Source organism: Drosophila hydei, unplaced genomic scaffold, assembly GCF_003285905.1.
Source record: "Drosophila hydei strain 15085-1641.00,03,60 unplaced genomic scaffold, DhydRS2 tig00000243-arrow-arrow-pilon, whole genome shotgun sequence".
Classification (NCBI taxonomy): Eukaryota; Metazoa; Arthropoda; class Insecta; order Diptera; family Drosophilidae; genus Drosophila; species Drosophila hydei.
In genome coordinates this window covers 649587-662563 of record NW_022045693.1, presented here as the reverse complement: position 1 = coordinate 662563, position 12977 = coordinate 649587, and the positions used below count along the sequence as shown (strand labels likewise).

Genomic DNA, 12977 nt, shown 5'->3' with positions numbered 1-12977 from the left:
ATAAATCAAGTATTATACTCAAAAATAGTTGTTGTTGTTGTTGTTTCGTTTGCTTGTATATAGCATTCATATGTTTGGTTTTTGTATAAGTTTCGTATATGTATATATAGTAGTATAATCTTGTAGGAGGGCTTATTGTAGGTTCTTGTTGCATTTGTTACCAGCTTAACAATTCTGTATATATATGTATATTCAATATTTATCGTTTCGACATTTCTTTTGGCCTTGATTTTAGCATATTTCATATTTCTCTGTTTCTGATCTCTTTTGTCTTTATCCTTGTTCGCTTGTTGCTTGTAAATGCCGTTGGTCTCTTGGTTTGGCCAAGTTTTGCATTTCATTTTTGGTTTTAATTTGCTTGATTTGATTTTGCTTTATATGTTTTTTTTTGTTTGCAATAAATTGTTTTCTAGTGCTCGTTATACTATGTAATATGCATAATTTGATTCGATTCGTTCCAATTGTGTTGTGTTTTGTTTTCTTGCTTTATGCTATAGGAAATTATCATATATAGGTACACACATATCGTCAACACAGTAGTTGGATTGGTTACTTTTTTAGTATAGCAAATATTTTGCGTATTTATTGTTTATATATTTACTTATTTTAACTATTTGTTACTTAGATATGGAAGAGAGCAGTTTTCAAGGTAGGTGAACTGGGAGCGAAACAGTGGCAAGTGGAATAGTTGTTTTGGGGAACAAATGAAAGGGACATACGGAGCTTCAGCTCAAACAGTTGCTAGTTGAATATTGAAACTGGAACAGTGGAAGTGGAACACTGAATATGACACGCTGATAATGAAACACATACAGCGACACACTCTAAGTGGAATACTCAAAGTGGAACAGTCAAATTTAAACACTCAAAATAAAACACTGAAACCATTGAAAGTGGAACACTGCAAAAGGAACATTGAAAATGAATCATTGAAAATGGAACACTAAGAGACCACAAAGTGAAAACTAAAAATGGAACACTGAAATTTAAACACTCAAAATAAAACACTGAAACGATTGAAAGTGGAATACTGCAAAAGGAACATTGAAAATGAATCATTGAAAATGGAACACTAAGAGACCACAAATTGAAAACTAAAAATGGAACACTGAAATTTAAACACTCAAAATAAAACACTGAAACGATTGAAAGTGGAATACTGCAAAAGGAACATTGAAAATGAATCATTGAAAATGGAACACTAAAAACCACAAAGTGAAAACTAAAAATGGAACACTGAAACTGAGACAGTTGCATCTATAAGATATCTACAATTAATTGAACAATCAAATAAAACAACTGGTAATGAAACGATAAAATCCGAACATATCAAATTATATATCTAAAAATGAAACAGAAAATAGTCAAATAGATGGGAAAAGCTACGCAGCGGACACTAAAACTGTAGAAAATGGAAGTGGAACAGCTGCAAATGGAACAGCTGCAAGTGGAACAGCTATTGCTATTAGTTAAGGCTGAAACACATTAAATTGAAACTGCTTAGATTGAAAGAGGCCAAAGACAGAGCAAGTGAAATAATTGGAATTGAAACAAAATTACACAGAACAGAGTGAGCGTTAAGAAAAAAAATATTCTTGCTGCTGAATGGAAAGAGTAATGGAAAATAGTTTAAGGTCCAGGGTATCACATATCAAGCCTTTCTATCATTCGTACCTAACCCAGGGCTTAGGCAGCTTTGAATTACACTTCGATGTGGCATGCGGCAACTCTACAAACAGCCAGGGTTGTCAATTATCTTTATTGATTGATGTGTGTCAACCCTGATGAAACTTGAAAAGTGATCGAAAAAAGAATTTAGCTTTCTAATATAGTTAGCTTAAATACTAAAATATTTTCTTTATGCATAATTCATATATGATTCACATACATATATATATATATATATATATAGTACATTTGGTATGTATATAATATAATACTCATTTATTTTTGTTTTTGTAATTAATTGTAATGAAATTTTAGTCGACTTTTAGTGTATATATTAAAAATATTTTTTTGTTTTTCTTTTTCTATATAATTTGACTTGGATTTTTGTTGATTTCTTGTGCTTTTAATAAAATTGAGTTTTTATATTTTAAGTTGTTATATTTCGTGTTGCGCCTCAATTTTTAAAAACCTTTTCTCTGTTGCCTTGCGAAAGGTATAAAAAGTTTACAGTTAAGAATTACAGTTCAAACATAATTCCTATGATCCACTTACATATACGATATATGTATGTGTTTATGGGTGTCTGGGTGTTTGGGTGTTTGGGCGTAGGTGTGTATATATAGAGACCTTTGTATATAGTACAAAATTTACAATAGAAGCGAGAACTTCTTTAGGGTTTCGAAATGAATGAAAAACAATAAAAAACGAATAGTTCTAAAGAATTTGTTTTTTTGAGTAAGTTTTAAGAAGCCTCAAGTCAAGTGTATAAAAAGCAAACAGCTGAAGGCTACTTTAGGCACTCACTGTGCCCACAGTGCTGTGTGCAAGCGTGTGTCCAATAAATTCATACAAAATCTGTGCTCAGAAAATAGTTTACAAATATCCTATAGACTTAGTTACACTGTCCTTTGGGCGTGATATAGTTATATATATATATATATATTCATTGTATACATTCATATGAAGTTGTAAATAGCTTTGTGTGTGTGTGTGTGTGGGAGTGAGAGTGTGTGTATGTGCGTGTGTTCTGTAGTAGTAGGATTTTTAAAGAAGCTCGGAGTTACGCATATTTTGATTGTTTTAAGGTTGTTTCACTGGCGTTTCATAGAAAAGATTTTTGAATAATTTTTATCGCTTATCGATAGACGATATTTAGTCGTAGCTAAAATTGACACAAAAAAATTTATCGTGTAGATTTTAATAATCGCGCACTTGCAGAGTTCAGCTGAAGCAGAAAATTTGAAATTGGAATTACGAAATATTCGAAGCCTATGGGAGCAGGAAATGTTTTTCCTACATGGAATACTTACTCTGGACAGACTCTTTGATAGAACTTTTTCCTTTTTTTATATCTCTTGAAATTTCTGTTTTTTTTTATGAACTCTGCAAGTCTTAGCTTCGATCAACCGAAACTTTTTGCTTGATGATTCGTGTCTTTTTGGTAAAAGTCTTCAAAACGCAGCTGGGTGCCTAGAAATGTAGGTTTTCAGTGTCTATATGTGTGGGTGTGTCTGGATCTCTGAATGTCCTTGTTTAGTTCTACAAATAGGCTTTATATATCTCTGCTTAATTGTGACAATTTCAGCAAGTACTGCGCTTCTACATAGATAGTCCCTAATAAGTATATATATTTATATATATGTGTGTATTTGTGTATTATGTGGGTGATTCTTGTAGCCAACGTAAAGTCTAGAACATTTGGGTACGAGTTTCGGGTGTGTACCCTTTCGCCCCGTTTGTTGTTACTTATGCACCATTTGAATTTCTTGAATCTTCTAACATTTACAAACAGAGGAGAGAGTGGGTTTCAGGGTCAAGCAACTACATTACATAATACATAAATACATAATAGTTACAATGTCTTATATTTTTGTTTACTTTATACATTTCGCATCTGAATCGGGTCAAAAAAACAATGATAATGAATAGACTTTGCCTAAAATTTGTGTGTTTCATGCAATGCAATTTGATTGCATGCCATCAATTTTTAATTTTCCTTTTTTTCTACGTTTTTGAGTTACGTTTTTCAAACGATGCTCACCTGGGCTGCGGCATAGAATCAATTGATGAAACGCGCCTTCTGTTTGCGCACGAAATCCTGCGCCTGTTTGTCATTCACGCGCAGCTCCAGTATTTGCAAAATCGGATTGCCTGCAGGTAAAAAAGGTGAATGGATTAAGGTGTGAAGGCTGCACAAGCCGAAGCGAGTTCGAATCGTTTCCATGAACAGAACCTTGAACAGCGATGGCTGCTTAATAAATATTGTAATATGGGCTTAAAGCTCGAAAGTGGAAATTATGGGACGCGAGGACAACAAATACCCTGAAGCCTGTGTAGAGCGGATATTTCAGTCATTCCATACTGCTTTACTCTATCTTATAGACTCATTCCTAAACAGAATATATTTCTTTCTTGTCTATACTTTAAGTAATTAATGTATTTCCATACAAACGAAAGTCCTTTCCTCTCCTTAAAATGACAACTTCGAATCTCGCACGGCTTTTCAGCTGCGGCAAAAGCCATTTTTTCTACTCACATTTATCCTTTTGCTGCATTAGCGGCAGCTCGATTTGCTTGAGGCCATGAAAGTTATCCACGCTGGTGCTGTAGTCCGCAACGCCGGGTATATTGCCGAGAGCCAGAAAAGCCTCGCCGCCAAAGTCATTGGCAGTGAGCACATCATGATCCATGACCGTAAAGCAAATCATGGCGCCATCCGTTAGGCACTGCTCCAGTGTTACGGAGAACTCGAAGCATTCATCGAAAATGGGATTCAAAGTGCGCTGCAAGCGAATGTCGCATGAGTACCAAAGTGAGCCGCAGGTGAGCCCTTAATTACCCACCTTGTGTACATTGGTTTGCTGCTCCATGCAGTGCAGGAAGATGCGTCGAGGCAGCAGCTCGATGACCACGAACGGATCGCTGAAGCCATTCGGATCGAGTGGCACCACATCCCTAGCATGCAGCACCTCCACACACAGCGAGTCGTGATTGAAGTAGGCGCGCACGGCCAACGAGCCATAGGGACCCGGCATAATGGCCACCAGTTGCTCCCGCAGGCGATTCAAATAGAACATATCGATCAGGCGATCCGTGTCCGTTTTGTGGAACTGCAGACGCTGCTCGATGCGCCAGAAGTCCTCCGTGTGCAGACACTCCAGCAGCAGACCCTGGCCCTCCGCATGGAAGAAGTCGACGAGCAGCTGCAGCGCATCGTACAGGCGCTTGTGGAAGTGCGTGGGCTTGTCCGTCTCGTCGCCCGTTTCCATTTGCCGCGACATCTCGCCCAGCACCGTCTTCCAGATGAAACGCAGCGAGCGATTAAAGTTCTTGGTGAGCAAAGCACTGTTCAGTGCAGCCAGATGACAGTCGAGGTACTCCAGCAGCGGCACAATCGCCTGGTTGGCGGGCAGCGAGTCTGGTGACCAGGCCAAATGGAATACAGCCTTCTGCAAGGACATCTGCATGAGCGGCGCCAGCTTCGATAAAATGCGTTCGCAACGATTCTCCATGTGGGTTAGGCTCGATTCGAGCAGATTGTCGGCGGACTCCTCCAACGGCTGTTCGTCCGAGCGGAACTCGGCGAGAGTGCGGCGCACATACTCCACGTTGTTGACCGTTACGCACATATCGTCCGAGCAACGGAATGGACCCTGCTGTTCATAGTAGCCGCTGTCCGCTAGAGTCGTGTGTATCAGATCGCAATAGTGCATGGCGGCCGAGCAGACGACATCGATTAGCTGCGACTCGAGCATAATGGCCGTGTCCTCGTCCGGCCAATTGATGACCTTCCAGAATTCCTTAATGTTCAACAGCGTGCTGGCCGTGTCCACCGAGGAGCTACTGTAGCGCACAATGCGCTCACCCTCGCATATGGCATCCATGCGTATGGCAGCACGTATGCGCTGCAATGCCTTCGCCTTGCTAACCATCATCCAGCGCTCAAAGGTCGGTATGAACCATTCATGACTATTGCTCAACGCCAGCGGCTTCTCGGGCGGCTGGGGCTGGGCGGACAAATGTCGCTTCAGTTGACAGAATTCCTGCAATGCTAGAAACAGCTCGAATGGCTTTGTATCCACCGGCTCAGCGTCGCCCTCGAGGACCGCATACTGCGAAAGATTCATACGTATGCCAGGCACCTGCCCAGCAGCCATTCGTGTGTACACCTCCTCGCCAACCATCGCGTCGTACTGCTTGTAGATAATGCTAAAGTACTGAATGCCATTCGTGCTGTGAACAAAACAGAATACCAGGTAGCCACGTTCAGATAAATGTACGAATAGATGTTTTACGCTAACTACAGTGAATGGCTCTAGGAAAGAATCCCACCTACTTGGGACGCAACCTGCATGAAGTAGGAGAAAGGAACGATCCCTCCTTATAATGAAGTAAGTTTAGTTTTGGCAGGCAAAAGACCTTCATCAATACATTTTCAAATCGATGCTACTTCTACAACAAATTGACCCTAAAGTTCTTCTAAGCTAGCATTCACTGTAGTTGGGGCTAAGTCGCCGCTAAGCTGAAAATCGATATAGCTGAAATTCAGCTTCAAGTTTCGCATTCGACCCTGTTTTTAAAGGCTTCAATTAGCTTTTTGGAGGGATTGCTTCAACTAAATTTGCTAATGCCACTCAACACTTTCGCTGGACAGCAAATGTGAAATTTCAACCCAAGCTCTCTCTCTATCTATCTCTCTTTCTCTCTCTCTCTCTCTGGCTGGTCTAAATGGGCCATCAAGATGCCAGTTTGCTCGGCTCTTTTGGGCGCTGGGGAACGTGAGCGCATTTTTATGACAGCGCAATTAATTTGAGGCTTATGTGTGTAAGCCACTTGATGTGCTCATTAGGAACCTTTTATGGCCGCGCTAACTAGCAAATATGCGACTGATTAGATAAGTGGAGACTTATATATTGCTGTTGCCCCTTTTAGATAACCTTCTCAGTGTTGTGCAGCGGGCGACAGCTCGTTAGCCTGACATCGATAACGATCAACTTGCATAATGTATCAAGTCAAGCAGCTTTAAATGTCAATCGATAAATATATCGATAATCATATTCGTGCTAAGCAGCAACATATTAAGATAAAATCGATAAATCGATATCGATTACAGTAATTATTGCCTTGACACAGAATCAGTGTTGTGTAACGTTAGCTAGCTTACAGCTAAATCGATAACAATAACGATAAATCGATAACAATGAGCTTCCCTCTACAGCAGTCTTGGGGCAACTGCAAAATGAGCTGCGCCCAGTGCACTATTTGCCATTGTCTTAGCCCAAGTAGCTCAGTGTTTCTGTTTACGAACGCCCACTGTATCAATATCGAATCGAGTAAACCATATTATTTTAAGTGTAGTTACCCAACTGTCAAAGACAACTTTCGATACTAATTAATGAAGTTTATAGCCGCTGAAACAACTAGCAAACTAACCAACTGATTAGTGGGCACTATAAACTTGAACCGGGGCAGTTGAGCCACCGTAAAGGGCTCCGTTGCCATTGCAGCGGGAGTTTTGTGTTTTAGTTCTATTTATTTTTTGGGTTAACTGCGCTGTGTTTGGTAAACTGTTTGGGAATTTTATTTGTCGAGGCAACTGCTGAGAGCGGTCTGGTTGAGTGGGTGGCCTTGAAGCGTGCTTTATATGCGACACGTGCCGCACATATTTAATAGATTGCTGGACAAAGGTGGGATAGCAGCAGCATGGCGGGTAATCATGGCTCGTTTACTCACTTGTCGAAGAGCGCATGATAGTAGGTCTGGCCCAGTTGGATGTCGGCGGTTAATGTTGTTACGAAATTCGATAATGGATTGGGCAAGCATTGCGATTCGCGCAGCACATTCTGTCCCCACATTATGGAGCCCTTGCGCAGCGCATTCACCACCTCGCCGCGCACGCCCTTGTTGAAGGGGCAGACGGCGCGAAAGGCCCGCATCGAGCCAAGCAGACCCAGACAGCGCAGCAGAAACTCCAGGCGTATGAGCGAGGGCGGGTTGAGGGCTGGGAAGATGTCGCGATGCCGTCGTATCTGGTTCAATGAACGCTCCACAAATCCATTCATTGCCTCCGCCAACCATTGCTCCAGATCGCGTGTGAGCGCCTCCTGATTGGGCTGATTCCATTGTTTCTCCACATCTGTTAGCAGGCGATGTAAAAACTTGGGATCCATTGGCGTCGAGCGATTCAGTCGAGCCGCGGCCACATATCTGAAAAGGAGCAGCCATGGAAGGATGTTCGCTGGAAGGCTTTTAGCTCGCACTCACCTAGCCATGGCGCACTGCAAGTCCGTGAGCTCCGACTGCACCGCCATCTGATGGAGTATAGTGAGCGCTGGGCCAGGCAGATCGCCGCACCAGGTCCAGCTGGGCTCGTGCGTGGTCACCTCGTGCTGCATGAAGACCATCTGAAGTTGTTCGACCTTGTGCAGCTGCTGTTCATTGTTTTCGTCGGCCGCATGACCGCGATCCTCGCGTGTCGATAGCCACAGCTTGAGGCGTATGCGTCCCTGCACTGTGCTGCGATGGCTGCGCGCCTCCAACTTAAACCAGGCATCCAGCCCTGTTGAGGGTATCTCTGCAATGGGTATATTCACAGAGCCCAGGAAATCGTCCTGGGAGCCCTGACGTGCCGACTGGCAGACCTGCTTGAAGAATCGACCCAAGCCGCGCACACCGCGCACCTCGTTCAGACGCGACACGGCGTCCATGACGCAGCTCTCGTCGTCGTGGTCCCAAATGTCCAGGTGAAAGGTGTCCGTGTTGATGTCATCGATGTCGCTGCGAAAGGAAATTCATTTGCTTTTGTATTTATTTGATTTATATGCTTGTGGGCGACTCACTAATGCGACCGCCATTAATTTGTCTAATTAGTAGCCGCGCCGATAAGTGGGCAACACTTTTTGAATGTCGCCTTAAGAGCTTCGATAATAAAAATAGAAGCCCTTAAAGCATGTCCTCAGCAGCAGCTGTTCGGCTGTGTCTCTTATATACCCTAAGTCCATTGAAAGTGGGTGTTGAGGCATATTTGTTTGTGACAGGTAGAAGGAGACGTGGCAGAGCCCAAAGAAGCGTGGAATGATGGGAAAAGGAAAAAGAGAGGTTCCGGGTATTTACTAGTTGAGCACTCTCGACTGAACTGCCGACATTTTGCTTGTTTCTTTTTATAGCAAATACTCAAATTTTATATTTACGACATATATTATCCACACGTATGAAACACAAGAGCTCATTTCACGTTTTACGAGCTGATCTAAGATATGACAACACTTTTTGAATACGCTTTGAGCTTTCAAGCCTTTACAGCTCCTCTTTGTATGGCTAAATATTTAATGATTATATGGAAATGGCAGCTCTCATGCTCCTGTCAAAGTTGACAAATCTGTTCAGTTTTTCAACTTATGTTGAGTCGCCTAACTGCAAGTTAAGTATTTGATAATCGAATTTACTGCACTCTGAACTTGTTGTCAACTTATCGATAGCTCAACCTTAACGTGTAGTTAAGCAACTGCTAGCAATTTAACAGCTTGTCAGCTTGAATAAGCTCCAATGTTGAATTGGCATTTTCAAACAGGCAATCGCTCCTCAAGGACAGCTGTGCTGCAGCTTATATTGATTGCAATTGCAACATAAATTTGATGGCGATTGCAATTGTTATTGTTATTGTTAAATGTTAAATGTATTGTCGATTTTATGGCCGCAATTAAATTTTGTTTTTCTTGGCTCGTAAATTACGGCCCACAATGGGAAGTTGTTTTGCCCCATTGTTTGTCAGAGATCGCAGCTGAATGATAAATGCCTGCGGGTGCGCGTGTGGGGCTGGAGTTGGGTACAACGTGGCGTATGCTCAACATTTGTCAAGCGGCGAGCCGTAAATGAAGTGTCTCCAGGCACCTACAAATCGAAATTCCAAAGTATTCTTTATTTATTTCAAACTAAATTAAGCAAACGCATCGAGCCGTAATTGAATAATTTTCGAAGTAAATCCGATGGGATAATGGACACGTGATTGAATTCAAATGCCCGCACAAAGGTCTCTACTGATGAGATTGATAAGAGGCGATTCTGTGGGGGTAGATTTGTTAGATAATCATTTAATGTAAACTTACAATTTGAATTTCTCGTTCCATTTGGGGCTGAGCGTGTGGGGCTTTATGCTGGTCGCCTTGATGAGCTTGGCCGGCACCGGGCCGCCCAGCGAGTCGCGCTGCTCCCGTCGACCGGCCTCGCGCCGCTTGAAGCTCAAACGGAAGCTGTGCTTGCGATGCGGCGGTGAGTCCGTGGCACTGTTATCAAAGCCACCGCTCATGTCTGCCGATAGGGCGCGTGGCGTCGGCGGCAGCGGCAGCGGCGACACGGGCGGACCGCCGTCCGGCTGTATGCCCAACATGCAATACGGATCCGAGAAGCCTGTACAGAAAGAGAGAGAGAGAGAGATAGTGAGAGGGAGACAGAATAAGTGATATTACATTAATGAAAAGCGTGCGACATTAAATGGCAATTAATGAGAGGCGCCTGCAGGCAGCAGCTAGCTGGTCGTCAGCTGACAGCAGACGCTGCTGGTCACACAGGGCGTATGATTAACATTTCATTTGCATAAAGTGCCGCTCAATTATTAAGTGCCACTGATTTACACACGCACACACAGAGAGCAGCAAGGAGAGCAGAGACATCGAGGAGTTGAAAGGGGGCGGAGAGAGGGAAAGAAACTGTGTGTGGCAACCTTTGCGGCTGCCGAGCTTGCGAGCAACTCAACTGGGAGATAATAATCGATTAAATGTCTTCAATGGGCTATACGAATTTAATTCGAGTTCTGTGAGTGCGCATTGCTTTAACGCGCTCCAGAGATGGGTGCGTGACACGAGCAGGCATGGCAAGGCAAGAGAAACAAGTGAACGTGCTTAAGGCGGGAGCGCCCAAGTGAGGGAGGGAGAGAGCACAGAGGAGTTAGAGCAAAGTTGTATATGCCTTGGTTCGAGATCGAATGTAATCGTTATGTAAAATAATATATATACTAAAGCTCACAAATCTTGTTCAATCAAAATCAAAGAATCCAAGCAACAAACAGACTGCACAAATGCTGTCCAGCTAGAAAATTAAATCAATTTTCGTATAAATTATGAATTCTTAAAGCAAACCATTTTTCTTTTTCAATAATTTTAATATTAATATTCACTACTGATAATTTTGTACAAGATTAATCTAAACCTAACTAAAACCAACACAAAATTGATTACTCAAATTTAATCGAATTTTGCTCGATATGCAAAGCGAAATATTTTGTCTGCATTCAGGAATTGGCAACCGTTGCCATCTCTAGCTGAGATTATTGCTAAAACTAGTCAACTGCGAGGGGTATATTTTTGTAACGCTTGAACTGAAATAGTAGCGATTGCTGCTAATGAAAACTGAGCCTGATGCCTGGCATCAGATCTGGCAATGGCAACGACTACGGCCAATTGCGAATGGCCAAACAAAAGCGAGGCACTCATCAGCCACGTTTCATTGGCAACGAGTTGTTGTTGTTGGCAGCCAGGCAGCCAGGCAGCCAGACGTTAGCCATCAGCAGTACATTTAGCAGATGGCAGAATGAGAGAGCGACAGAGCGAGAGGGAGAGCGCAGCAAAAGTTGAGTCTGGCAACAGGAGCGAGCACTCAACGTATTCCTTACACATCCTTGAGCACATTAAAATGCGAAATTGCGTTGCCTTCGATGAAGGCGGCAGCAGCAGCAGCAGCAGCAGCAGCGGCTGCTCTTCTGCGAGCATAATGAACAAAATGGGAAGCATTAAATTGCAAATTTATTGAACGAGCTGCGGAACAGAGTCGATGACTTGGCTTTGGCCCTGCGTCTCTGGCGGTTTGCTGTGCAAGGCTCGAGCGGGTGGCTGGAAGAAGTTAGTGTAAGTGCTCTAGTTGGTAGTGATTGACTAGGAGATATCTAAGCATTATTTTAAGCATTTATTTAAAAAGATTTGACAATTTTAATTTTTATCGAAATGGTTGAATACATTTTCGATATATATCGATTACTTTGATCAGTGTATATTCTATAAAATCTTTCTCATTAAATTTGTTGTTTGTAGGGCCTAATTTTAATATTACTAAACTTGTTTTTCGATATTTATCGATTGCCCAAAATGTGCACAAATTTTCGATAATTTATGCTAATTCATATTCATGATTCTTAGGCTATATTTTTGTAGATTGACGAACATGAATATATTAAGCCATGTATCTACTTCACTCTAGCATACCCACTACTTTCGCTGATTACAGGGTATTATTAAAATGTGGCAAAAATGTTAAATATATGAACATGGCACATATTGCGTACAGTTTATTGATGACTCGCTTGGCTTTTTGATGCGCCCAATCAGGCACACACACGCACTCAGCACACTCAACACACGCACACACATAGAGAGGAAATTCATAATGCAATTATTTAGGCAGCCGCAAATCAATTTGCAAACTAAAAATATTTGCACAACACACAGCACTTGACAGCTTGATACATAGAGAGCAAAGAGAGAGGTACTAAGGGAGAGAGAGAGGGAGAGAAAGGGTGGGAGAGAGAGCTCGAGCTCTGCTTACCATTCGCATCCTTTGCCTCGAGACCATCAGCCTCGATGACGACCGCAGAGAGGACGATTATCTTTGGTTTGTCCTCGGCGGAGGCGTGCAGCAGGCGATAATGACGATCCGGATTGACACCAAAGGCGCGCTGGGCATGCAGATACATTTCGTCCTTATAATGCGCAAACTGCAAACAGAGAAAGGGAGAGTGAGGTAGAGAGAGGGAGAGTGTGATTAAGAGAGTGTTAAATATTACGCATACGCCGCGTGCGTCGATAAACATTTAATGTAATTTTATTTAATTTAATTATTTTGTCACTTTTTTTTGTGAATTTCTTAAATATTTGCAATGAGAGGGCAAAAACAAGCACTAACTGAATGAAGGGGCACTTTTTGCGCTGGATGACCCAGCACGTTTTTATATTCAATAAAAAATGATACAAAAAGCAAGTAAGAATGAAGTCGGGCGACATCGACTGCGTAATACTCGTTCAAGGATCGAAGCATCAAGTTTGAACTTTGAAAGATATAGAATCTTGGTGTAGACATATCTACCTCATATTCGTTTTCTCTTGCGTTCTCTACGAATGCACAAAACCAATATACTCTGCTCACTTCACAAGCGAGTAGTAAAAGGGGTATCATAAGCCTGTCAAAGTGTATGTAAACGGCAGCAGGTGCTGCTTGCAGAGAAATTGCAAAAATAATAAAGCTACTTGAGTTGAGTTTAACAG

The 12977-nt window shown here is 42.2% G+C and overlaps 1 protein-coding gene across 1 annotated transcript in view; it reads right to left on the bottom strand.

The window, feature by feature from the left end:
- Positions 1 to 3041: 3041 nt before the first annotated feature.
- Positions 3042 to 12977, bottom strand: part of LOC111592848 (BAI1-associated protein 3) — a 65921-nt gene continuing 55985 nt past the window's right edge. The window contains exons 6-12 of the mRNA XM_023305286.2: positions 12262 to 12430; positions 9774 to 10074; positions 7933 to 8445; positions 7402 to 7875; positions 4512 to 5901; positions 4205 to 4451; positions 3042 to 3819 (exon numbers count right to left, since the gene is read on the bottom strand). Of these exons, the coding sequence (XP_023161054.2) occupies positions 3728 to 3819; positions 4205 to 4451; positions 4512 to 5901; positions 7402 to 7875; positions 7933 to 8445; positions 9774 to 10074; positions 12262 to 12430 (3186 nt within the window). The 3' untranslated portion in view covers positions 3042 to 3727. The remainder of the gene's footprint in view (positions 3820 to 4204; positions 4452 to 4511; positions 5902 to 7401; positions 7876 to 7932; positions 8446 to 9773; positions 10075 to 12261; positions 12431 to 12977) is intronic.